This window comes from Sceloporus occidentalis, unplaced genomic scaffold (genome assembly GCF_023333645.1).
Source record: "Sceloporus occidentalis isolate IW3139 unplaced genomic scaffold, rSceOcc1.0.p SCAF_1, whole genome shotgun sequence".
Classification (NCBI taxonomy): Eukaryota; Metazoa; Chordata; class Lepidosauria; order Squamata; family Phrynosomatidae; genus Sceloporus; species Sceloporus occidentalis.
The window spans coordinates 170,757,197-170,769,794 of record NW_028316981.1 but is presented as its reverse complement, the minus strand read 5'-3'; the positions used below and the strand labels follow the sequence as shown (position 1 = coordinate 170,769,794).

The following is a 12,598-nucleotide window of genomic DNA, read 5'->3' as shown; positions in this document are numbered from 1 at the left end:
TCATTCAGCCCATGGGCTGCATTTTTCCTGTGGTAAAGCATCACAATATTTTGGCTCTTCATTTTGCAGAATTCTAAACAAATAGGTACAGATTCAGACAAGATTATTTCAAGCACTGAGGTCTCTATGTGGTAATGATTTCTTCCTGCTCTGTTCAGACCAAAAGAAGGAGATCACTTATGAAATATCACCATTCACGCAAACCTTCCAATGGTAAATTGTAAGTCTAATTTTCTTACTAATGGAATCCTGCAGTTTCAGTCTGTACATGTTTCAGAAGAAAAGTGACAGGAGTGGAAAGGTTAAAAAGCTAACAGTTATCACTCTCTCCTCCTTTGAAACAATCTGCTTTTCACCTTGAAGGCAAACACAGTTGGGAATCATTCCATGTTCACTGCCAAATGTGTAATTCTATCCCTAAAGGTGTGTTCCACCATCTGATACTATAGCACAAGACATTTGTTTCTGCAGATGATCCTGGACTACAGCTCCTAACATTCTTAGCCAGTAGTTAGTGGTGGGAAATGATAGGAAATGCAATCCAACTATATCTGGAGGTCCATAAACTCCTTAGCTGTATTAGAACACTATACCAAAACTGCCACAAGGACACACAAGAATCTTCAAAAGTCACTACTGAAATATCTCCTCCTGAAGTCTGAAAGCTGAGACTATTTCCCTCCAAGCTTTTTTGCTGCTTCACATTACACTCAGCCACCAAACAAGCTGTTACATCTCACTACAGCAGCAACAATTTGCCTTTAGAAAGCTCATACTGTAGAAGACAAACAGCCCCACTCACAAAATTGCAGCGTACCTTCGGAAGAGGAAAATTAAACAATGGATGAATTCAGATGATATAGGAAGCCAAGAAATCGTACATGTCTGGGATGGTTCTACATGAGCAGTATGGTGGTGCACATGGCCTACTCAAACCTGGATGCAGCAGGATTAGCAAAACAAAATACTACATGCTCAATTCATTGCAGGGCATGGGCTATCCTGAGGAGTTGGTGGTCACTTTGCTCTCCTCATGCTCCCCCTACTGTAACCCCAGTCCCCACCTTTTAACCTTTAAAAAAAACAAGAAGAAACCATAATTAAAGAAGAAGTCATCTGGGAGTCAACATCCTGTTTTCAGAAGAACCTCTCCAGTGCAACTACTAAGACTGCCAAAACAGGGTAGAATTCCATTCATGCACCCCCAGAGGTTTGGGGAGGGGAGGCATTTTGCCAACATCATTTTAAAAAAGTTTGGGAAGCAGTGGTGGGGTCCCTGGAGATCACAGAAACAGTCTTCCAGTGCTGCATATGACCCACTGGATGCATTATCCTGACTTCTGCATGCTACTGTTTCCTTTTTTCTGGTTTATTTCTCTCCACACAGATTGAAAGTTAGATTCATTTTCTGATACACTGGGAGATAAATCAAACCAGGGAAGAGGAACAGGCAACTTACTAAAAGGGCCACTAAGTGAAGCATCATGGTTTCTTTAGCTACTCTCACAGTAAATACCAGTGTCCATCCCACATGCATTTGCATGTTGTTCTTCACTAACAAGCCAAGGTTTCTAAAGTTTTCTGATATATCATGTATAAACTGCCAATGATTGAATCAGATTGCAGTTTAAGTTCCCCCATAGTCTATAATATGATAGAAGCGCCATGTGCCACTCTTCTGCTCCTCCAGCTTGAGCAATGATCACCACATGCAAGTGAAGAAATAGAAATACTCACCTACTGTAACTCTGAGCTGAAAGAGTGCTTGTCCACAAACTTGAAACTATATCAGTGTGCCCTCATTATTTTGTGCCCTGGCCATCAGAAACTGGGACCAGGCAATTCGTATAGTCCTGAATCACTCCTCTTGATGTGCAGAAAAAGTGCCATAGCTAAATTAGGAAGCTGCCTCATCCTGATGAGTTAGACCATTGGTTCATCTAATCCAGTTTTGTCAATTCTGACCAGCAGCAATGGTTCCCCCTCTATAATTTCACACAGGATTCTTTACTAGTCCTTCCTGGAGACCCCTCATATATATTCTTGTGCTAATTGGTCCTGACCTTACTAAGCGTCCAAAATCAGACAAAATCAAATGTGTTAAGGTGGTATGAATCTAGCCTTCTGTATGATTTACATTTCCTAGTTATGGTAAACTCTTGCATAGGAGTATAAAAAGGAAGAAGAGGGGGCAGAGGGGAAAGGAATGTGGCAGCACCTTTAAAACTAACCGGTTTTTATTTTAGCATGAATTTTCATGAAGATAAGCCCACTTCTTCAGATGCAGATATTAGATTTATTCTTTACTGCATCAGAAGAATTGGATTTATATTCACAAAAGTTCACGCTAACATAAAAAACAGTCAGTCTTAAAAGGCTGCCACATTTCTTTTTTCTCCCAATATTTTCCTCCTTTTTATGCTGCAAGATACTAACATGGATACTTCTTTGAAAACTGTTTCATAGTAGAAAGACTTGGGAAGAAGTACAGAAGATGTGGGGGAGATGGCGAAGTTATGGTAAATGCACAGGAATAGGCAGGAAAGAATTTACATATAGGAAAAGAGTCAGGTAGCTGAGCAGCCTTTCACAATATTTGCAACTTTTCATAATGACATTCTCCTATGTTTAAGTATCCTCCCTTTTAAAAAATGTATTGAAAATTTTCACGTTTTCATAAAATCAGATGCACCAGAGATATGGCACACCTCAGCACAAATAAAAGTTTTGTATACAATGCTGTGCACATAATAAATGGGCATTGATAGCAATGATCCTATATCACCACTGGAAGCATATTTTAATTTATAAGATTTGGACTTCACCAAAGACATCTTGATGTTAAAACAAAGTTCCACTTGAAGAAACATCCAGATATCAACATAAGCATTACCAGAGGATTAGTGTCCAAGAAAAACCTAGTATAATCCTAAATGTCTCTATTTTCTCATTTCTAACTACAGAAACAAAATTGATAGTGATATTATAGATCAAAATGGCACAAACCTTGCACTACTACTATTCAGCCAGTTAATCATTTTATATTATAGCTACTGAAGTCCCTTCTTCTGGACTAGTGACATATCTAATTGCTTATGCCTTATGTTTCCTGTTCATTTCAGTAAAGGCCCTACAATAAAAAGCAATGAGTCCCTATGCAGCAAGGGCTTTGGGGGACTTTTCTTACCACAAAATTCAAGGCACTCCAAGAAGGCCTTTGTATTCTGAGGAAAAATGTTCCAGATTCATACAGAACTTTTTAAATAACACTTAAAAGATCACATATCCACAAGGGCTGTATCTTTTGTCAAAGGTTAAAACAGTTCTTTCCTGGGAAGCAGGAATAAGAACAAGTTCAAAAGCTTTCAAATCCGATCAAGTCTCCTACCAATTCTTTAACATCTTATTTCAATTTAGAGGAATGTTATTAAGGAACAGTGTGAGTCCTCCTTAGAATATCTACAGTTTAGAATTATCTTGTACAAACTAATTAAAGAAGAATTATAGCAGCTCAAGTGCTGCTATAACTTTACTATGTTCAGCATTTTACCAACAGCTGCATGATGTTTTTCAGCTTTATTCAGTTTAAGGACTCAAAACTCCAGATTCTTTTAACTAGGATCTAAGCTCCCAATTCTGCCCTGTTCCCTGGTCCAGTCTTCCAAGCAGAACATGCACATTTACTCAAAGGAAACTTTTGGAAATTGTTTGAGAACTTGGTCTGTTGATACAAGATAATCAACATGCTACGGAAGAAGCATCTGAAAGATTTTATGACCTTACCGCATCAAATTCGGCTTGATCATCTTCAGGCAAATCACTTGTTTCATAGACATCTGGTTCATTCCTGGCCTGGAAAGACAAAGATATTCCAATGAGGTCAAATTCACAGAATAAGACTGCTGGGGCAGACGCAAAGGCCACCTATAGATATGACATGCCCAAAACGAGATTTTCCATATAGATTAATTTTCAACAGCCAATGTACTGAAACTAGAGAGCATAAGTAAACAAGCCATGAGTGAATGAACAGATCAAGCCAGATGTTTATTGGGCAACAAATAAATCCATGAAACTTACTGGCTCATCAAATATTGTTAATAATCCATCTACCTTGATGAACCTGTTAAAAACATTCATAATCTAAAATAAATGTTTTCAAACCATGTATCTTAAGGGAATCTTTCCATAACTACTCACATGAATTCTCCTGGGGAATCTTCAAGAATGAATGTGGGGCAGCTAATCAGACCTATTTGTCTGGTGAAACAGCATATGAAACATTCTATCTATCTATCTATCTATCTATCTATCTATCTATCTATCTATCTGATATCCTGCCTTTGTGCTAGTCTGGAAAATCGGTATGCAACAGGATCTTGTAGCACCTATGAGATAAAGTTCCAAAACACACTGTAGAAATAATCCAGTCTGACACTACTTTCACTGCCCTGGCTCAATGCTTGGGAATCCTGGGAACTATAGTTTGTTGTGGCAATAGAGCTCTGACAGAGAAGGCTAAATGACTCACAAAACTACAGCCAATTCCCAGAATTCCCTAGCATTGACCCAAACTGACCCAAATCTCAAACTGGTTTATTTCTGCAATGTGTTTTGGACTTAACTGAAAGAAAGAAGCTGGTAGCACAAACTTTTGTAGACTTCAGGCTACTTTCTCAGATGCAATTAAATGACAGTTTTAAAAACACAAGATTAAAAGAATAGATTACACCAGCAGTGTCACTAGGCGATGCGGGAGTGTGGACCACAGCAGGTGATACCCCAGAGGAGGGGTGTCACCCGGTGGGGCTGTACACCCAGATGGACTGGCACAGCTACTGGGTAAGCTAGAAAGGGCGTTCTGCCTCTCGCCAAGCAGCCACACCAGACCCTAAACAGTCCTTTCAGAAGGTGCAACAGTGCCCACCTCAGTAGTTGTAACTGCTGGAGGAAAAGTGCCTTCAGAGTCTGGTGTGCCTTCAGCCACGCTGGACCCTGAAGGTGTTACAGGGCTGCAGCCATGCTGGACATTGAAAGGCTTTCCAGAGGGAGCTGCAGTGGGCTGGGTGGGCAAGGCATTTCATTCCCCTCCACACACACACACCAGTGATACCAATCTCAGGGATGCCACTGGATTAGATAATTAAAACATAAGGGGGGAGAGATAAAAAGATAAAATTTATTTCTGATGAGTTTCTTTTCTGGGGGAAATTGATAATGGTGACCAGGTTAGACGTTCTAGGAAGCTTGTCTGTCATCACTGACCTAGGCAGCATCTACACTGCAGAATTAATAAAGTTTGACACTACTTTAACTGCCATGGCTCAATGCTATGGAATTATGGGATTTGTAATTTCTTACAATATGTTCTGCATACAAGTTGAACAGGTAGGATTATAAGATGCAGCCCTGTCTGACCCCTTTGCTAATTGGGAGCCATTCTGTTTGGACACATCATGAGAAGGCATGACTCACTGGAAAAAAACAATAATGCTAGGAAAGGTGGAGGAAAGTAGAAACAGAGGAAGGCTGCATGCTAGATGGATGGACTGTATTAAGGAGGTCACGGATATAAGTTTACAGGGCCTCTAAGCAGAACAGTGGAGGACATAAAGTCTTGGAAATGTCTCATGTACAGCGTCACCATTGGTCAAGATCGAATCAAGGGTGTTTAACAACAACAACAACATAGTTTTGTGAGATGTTTAGCCTTCTCTGTCAGAGAGTTCTGGTGCCACAACAGGCTACAAATCCAAGGATTCCATTGCAGTTAAAGCAGTGTCAAAGTGCATTAATTCTACAGTGTGGCAGCAGCCCTAATCACTGAGAAATCCAGTTAGCTCCCAATGAATTCCCGATGTTCCCCAGAAAGAGTCTGAAAGCTACCAACCTAACCATTATTAGATCTTGTGACTGTTCAGGTGAAAATTTTTAATGCACTGTAGGCGACCAGGAAAGCAATTACTTACAAAATAGCTCCAGACAAAGATGAAAATCCCACAGGCAGTCATAAATAACACCACAGATACAAATAACCTGACAACTATAGATAGATAAATTCTGGGGATTATGTAGATAGGGAGCACATTGCTCTTTCCATGGTTATCAAGTTGTGAGGCACTGCTCTTTCTCCACAAACAAGCTGACTCAGGTCGAAAACACACTGCAGAAATAATCCAGTTTGAGACCACTTTGACTGCCCTGGCTCAGTGCTGTGGAATTCTGGGAACTGTGGTTTTGTGAGACGTTTAGCCTTTGCTGTCAGAGAGCTTTAGTGCCACAATAAACTACAATTCCCAGCATTCCCTAGCACTGAGCCAGGGCAGTTAAAGCAAGTTCAAACTGGATTATTTCTGCAGTGTGTTTTGGACTTATATCAAAGATTTGGGGAAACCACCAACTATTTGGAAAGAATGAGTTAAATCCCCCACAAGCCTAAATGCACTGTGATGAAGGAAATACAAAAACACTCTTACTGTTGGGTAGATGGTAGATCTTTAAAAGTATAGTAATATGATCCTACTTTCTGCCTGAGCCAGCATCTCCATCTGAAGAGGCCTGCAGCCTATAAACCCTAGTTTTCTCAGAGGCAGTGCTTCTCCAACAGAAGATAAAATGATATCCATCCAACACACTAACAACCAGATCATGATATACAGAACTGACATCAAAAGAACTATGATCTCAAAGGAAGTATGTACCATACTAGGGAAGACACAAAGATTTGTCCATCCCAAGCATGGTGTTTCTGCAATTTTTGAATTAATTTTTTAACAAGGAAAGAACTGTAGTGTCTTGCAGGAAACAAGAACACAGAAGACAATGAATTTTATCCCTTTCAAGATTTGGGGTCTCCCAGTACATCAGCCAACCATTTGAACTGCTTTGTTGTTATAATTTATATCCAACTCAAATATAACATCCATACATCACATATATAACAAAATTACATCAAACAGTATTTCTTTTTTTAAGAAAACAACACATGAACTGACTTCCTTCCTAGCCGGTCGCACCTTAAATCTATTGTCATTGTCTAATCTCATTTCATATAGTTGTTCAATTCTATTATTAAGTAGTTAATCCTACGTTACCTTTGATCATTGATATAGTAAATCTTTCTAAATTCCTCCCATCTCACCCCCCAATTTATGGTCTTATCTATCATTATATAGATAGATAAATTATGCGTTTAGTGATGTAAGCTTCTATTTGTTTCTCTTGAACTGCTTTTGTCCCTCTATAAATTCAGTTTCCCCTGATCCTTAACCCCCCATTCTCATGTCAATGCCTGAAACATAAGAGTTCTTCTTCAGACTAGTTCAAATTATAGTATTTACCTATCTAGCTCAGTATTGTTTAATCTGACTGGGTGTTGGCTCTTCAGAGTCTTTTCCATTATCGCTCCTTGACCCTTTTAACTATTGATACCAGGATTTTTTTTTTAATTTCAAGGATTTATATCCCATCTTTCTCCTACAGTGGAAGTCAAGGAATTAAGCCTGGGACCTTTTGCATGCAAACCACTAGGCTATGGTCTCTCCCAAATGCAGAGACTACAATAGAAGGACATGGCAAGTGTACAAATGTTGTCAGAGTACATAGAATCCTAGAGCTGGAAGAGACCGCAAGGGCCATCTAGTCCAACTCCCCTGCCATGCAGGAAAACTCAATCAAAGCATCCTCTACAGATGGCCATCCAGCCTCTGCGTAAAGACCTCCAAGGTGGGAGACTCCACCACATTCCGAGGGAGTTTGTTCCACTGTCGAACACCCTTACTGTCAGGAAGTTCCTCCTAATGTTGAGGTGGAATCTCTTTTCCTGGAGCTTGCATCCATTGTTCTGGGTCCCATTCTCTGGAGCAGCAGAAAACAAGCTTGCTCCCTCCTCAATATGACATCCTTTCAAATATTTAAACAGGGCTATCATATCACCTCTTAACCTTCTTTTCTCCAGGCTAAACATCCCCAGCTCTCTAAGTCGCTCCTCATAGGGTATGGTTTCCAGACCCTGCACCATTTTAGTCGCCCTCCTTTAGACACGCTCCAGTTTCTCAACATCCTTTTTAAATTGTGGTGCCCAGAACACAGTATTCCAGGTGGGGCCTGACCAAAACAGAATACAGTGGCACTATTACTTCTCTTGATCTAGACACTATACTTCTATCAATGCAGCCTAAAATTGCATTGGCCTTTTTAGCTGCTGCATCGCACTGTTGACTGATGTTCAACTTGTGGTCTACTAGGACTCCTAGATCCCTTTCACATGTAGTTTCATTCAGCCAGGTGTCCCTCATCCTATATCTGTGCATTTTATTTTTCTGTCTTAAGTGGAGTACCTTACAATTCTCTGTGTTGAATTTCATTTTGTTAGCTTTGGCCCAGCTTTCTAATCTTTTAAGGTCATTTTGAATTTTGATGCTGTCCTCTGGAGCATTAGCTACTCATCCTAGTTTGGTGTCATCTGCAAATTTGATTAGTATGTCCCCCATTCATTCATCCAAGTCATTGTTAAAGATGTAGAATAGCACTGGGCCCAGGACAGAGCCCTGTAGGATCCCACTGGTCACTTCTCTCCGGGATGAAAAGGAGCCATTGTTGAGCACCCTTTGGGTTCGGCCGGTCAACCAATTACAAATCCATGTAACAGTTACTTTGCCTAGCTCACATTTCACTAGCTAGTTTGTTTGCAAGAATGTCATGGGAAACCTTGTCAAAGGCCTTACTGAAATCAAGATATACTATATCCACAGCATTCCCTTCATCTAACAAGCTGGTAATTTTATCAAAGAAAGATATCAGATTTGTCTGGCATGACTTGTTTCTCTGAAACCCATGTTGACTTTTTGTGATTATGGCATTGCTTCCTAGGTGTTCACAGACTCTCTGTTTAATGATCTGCTCTAGAATCTTTCCTGGTAAAAAAGTCAAGCCCAGCCTTCAGTCCTGGGGATGCATGTGACTTCCATATGTTGCCTATATATCTCCAAAGCCAACAGACTTCATTTGGCTAGTGGTAGGATAGTGTGAACACTGTTCCTCTGGCTATTTCCAGCAGTTTCACAGAGACTGAATATAGACTGTGGGGATAAGAGGATGCTAAGACTGAGATGAGATAGGGCACAGTGCTTTCATGCATGCATAAAACATACAGCTTGAGTCTCCCTTATCCAAAATTCTGAAATACTCCAAAAAAACCAAAACATTTTTTCCATGGGTGGCTGAGATAGTAACTGCTTTCTGATGGTTCAGTGGACACAAACTTGGTTTCAGGCATAAAATTATTTAAAATGTTGTAGAAAATTATCTTCAGGCTATGTGTATATACATGAATTTGGTGTTCAGATCTGGATCCAGTCTCCTGATTATATACATTTATACCAATTCCAGAATCCCAAAAAATCCAAAACACTTCTGGTCCAAGCGTTTTGCATAAGGATGCCTGCATGTACATGAATGATCCCCACCTCCCAATCTCCTGCCAACTCAAGCATTGTTAGTTTTTTGTGGGTTTTTTGGGCTATGTGGCCATGTTCTAGAAGAGTATGTTTCTGATGTTTCGCCAGCATCTATGGCTGGATTCTCTGAAGATGCCACCCACAGATGCTGGCGAAATGTCAGAAACGAACTCTTCTACAACATGGCCACATAGCCCAAAAAACCCACAAAAAACTGAATGCCAGTCATGAAAGCCGTCGACTTCACATCCAGAATTGTTGTTTGTTGTTGTGTGCCTTCAAGTTCTTTCTGACACTGAACACACACACACCCTGCTGAAACGTGGAGAGTTGGGTTCACCTTATAGTTGCCATAAGTAAAAACAAAAACAAAAACAACAACAACATGAGGTATGTGCTAGAGAGTCGGTGTCGTAGCGGTTTGAGTGTTGGACTATAACTCTGGAGACCAGAGTTCGAATCCTTGCTCAGCCATGGAATTCACTTGGCAAGTCAGACTCTTTCAGCCTCAAGAGAAGGCAATGGCAAACTCTCTCTGAAAAAGCTTGCAAAGAACCCCCTGTGATAGGTTCACCTTAGGGCTGCCATAAGTCAGAAACCACTTGAAGCCATTACGGCTTGAAGTCAACTGATAAACCAGCAGCAGAGAATAGCAATAAGAAATTAGCTAGCCATGGAAGTTGCAAAGGAAGTTGCAAATGGTTTTCACATGGACTTAGAAAACACACTTTGATTTACACAAGGGATTCTTCACAATTATGGTTAGCACTACTATTACTATTACTTTACAGAAATTTTAGGATTTTTAAATGTATTGCATTTCATGTCACTCTGTTGTACATGATTCATATGTCCTATTTATTTCATATTAAAATCTGTTACTTTTGGTTATGCTGGTCTATGACTGGAATAGACTATTGACTGATTGACTGACTGACTTGAAGGCACACAAGACACTAATTGACTGATTGACTTGAAGGCAGACTGATTGATTGACTTGAAGATATACAGTGCATTGATTGATCTATTGATTGGTTGTCTTAAAGACACGCAACACACTGACTGATCTATTGACTGATTGACTTGAAGGCACACAACACACTGATTGATCTATAGATTGATTGATTGACTTGAAGGCACACAACACACCGAATGATCTATAGATTGATTGATTGACTTGAAAACACACAACACACTGATTGATGTATAGATTGACTTGAAGACACACAACACACCGACTGATCTGATTGATTGGTTGACTTGAAGGCACACAACACACTGATTGATCTATAGATTGATTGATTGACTTGAAGGCACACAACACACCGATTGATCTATAGATTGACTTGAAGACACACAACACACCGACTGATCTGATTGATTGGTTGACTTGAAGGCACACAACACACTGATTGATCTATTGATTGATTGACTTGAAGGCACACAACACACCGATTGATCTGTTGATTGATTGGTTGACTTAAAGGCACACAATACACTGATTGATAGATTGATTGGTTGACTTAAAGGCACACAACACACTGATTGATCTATTGATTGGTTGACTTAAAGGCACACAATACACTGATTGATAGATTGATTGGTTGACCTGAAGATACACAACACACTGACTGATCTATTGATTGATTGCTTGACTTGGACACAGAACACACTGGCTGATTGACCGGAAGGCACACAACACACTGATTGATCTATTGATTGACTGACCTGAAGGCACACAACACAAACACCCACCCAGCCAGCTGAGAAATGGAGGGTTGTTGTTTTGTTTGTTTGTTTCCTTGTCTGTGTTGGGGATTACAAGCAGTGCTCTTTTGCAAAGAAGGGCCGAGGAGGGCCAAAAAGCTGCCACTTGAGGGGTGTGTGTGATTGATGCCCATCCCCTTACAACCAGGAGGCTGAAATGGAGGGCGCCGTCCTGGAAAAGGAGGACTTGCATGGAGCCAGACCCCACCCTTCCAGCCTCGCCCTCCTCCATTTTGTGCGGCTCCCCTGCCTTCCCCATAGCCCCCCATTAGAGCGCCCCAGCCCCAGCCCCAGCCCCAGCCCTGCCCCCCTTCCCCGACTCACAATGCCCGGCAGGTCTGCGTACTTGGGGTCGGCCATGGCCAGCGACACAAGCCACACAGGGCAGGGATGGATGCGCTTAGGCCGGCTGAAGGGACTGGGAGGCAGGAACAACTCTCGCGAGAACAGGACGCGGGATTTGGCCTCGCGGGCGCTTCTGGGAGATGTAGTCCTTGAGGGAATAGGAAGAAGAAGCCTGGGCTTCAGAGGAGGGAAAGAAAGGGTGACGTCACCGCTGTTGTTTCCTCATTCTCTCTCTCTCTCCTCCTCAGAAGAAGAGAGAGACACTCCCTGGCCTTTAATCAGGGCTGGCTCTTAGCTTCTGTTTGGGGTTCAATCACGCCTCACACAAGGGAAACAAAGGCTGTTGCAATTGAGGGAATAGAAGGGGAAAAGCAGCTCACACAAGGCAGGGAGGGGGAGCACACACGCCTCCTCTTTCCAGGGCATGGCCTCCATTTCAGCCTTCTCTCCAGGAGGAGTGTCAAAAATGCCCTCCTTGTTCCAGGACACATCATCAACCAATATGGCTGTGAGAGCTGGAGAGTGAAGACAAGAAATGATAAAAGCCCAATTCATTTGAAACATGGGGCTGGAGAAGAGAGCTGAGGATCCCATGAGACATTGTCCAAAAGGACAAACAAATGGGGCCTGGAGCAGATCAAGCCAGAAACCTCCCTGGAAGCCAAGATGACCAAACTGAGGCTGGCATGCTTTGGCCACATCATGAGAAGTCAAGTCTCATTCGAAAAGACAACAATGCTGGGAAAGGTGGAAGGCAGCAGAAAGGGCAAATGGATGGACTCAGTCAGGGAGGTCACAGCCAGGCCTGAATCTACAAGACCTAAGCACAGCAGTGGAGGATAACAGGGCTTGGAGATGTCTCATCCACAGGGTTGCCATGTCGGCTCAAAGGCAGCCTAACAACAACAACAACGTCTACACTGCGGAAATAAAGCAGTTTGACACTGCTTTAGTTGCCATGATTCAGTGCTATGGGATTTTAGGATTTATAGTTTTATGCCCCACCAAACTGCAAATCTCAGAAATCT

General features: G+C 41.5%; 1 protein-coding gene across 1 annotated transcript in view; it reads right to left on the bottom strand.

The window, feature by feature from the left end:
* LOC149322726 (dynactin subunit 2) overlaps positions 1-11,669 on the bottom strand; it is a 72,659-nt gene extending 60,990 nt beyond the window's left edge. Inside the window, exons 1-2 of the mRNA XM_089482204.1 lie at positions 11,550-11,669; positions 3,784-3,852 (exon numbers count right to left, since the gene is read on the bottom strand). Coding sequence (XP_089338330.1) covers positions 3,784-3,852; positions 11,550-11,585 — 105 coding nt within the window. The 5' untranslated portion in view covers positions 11,586-11,669. The remainder of the gene's footprint in view (positions 1-3,783; positions 3,853-11,549) is intronic.
* Positions 11,670-12,598: the final 929 nt, after the last annotated feature.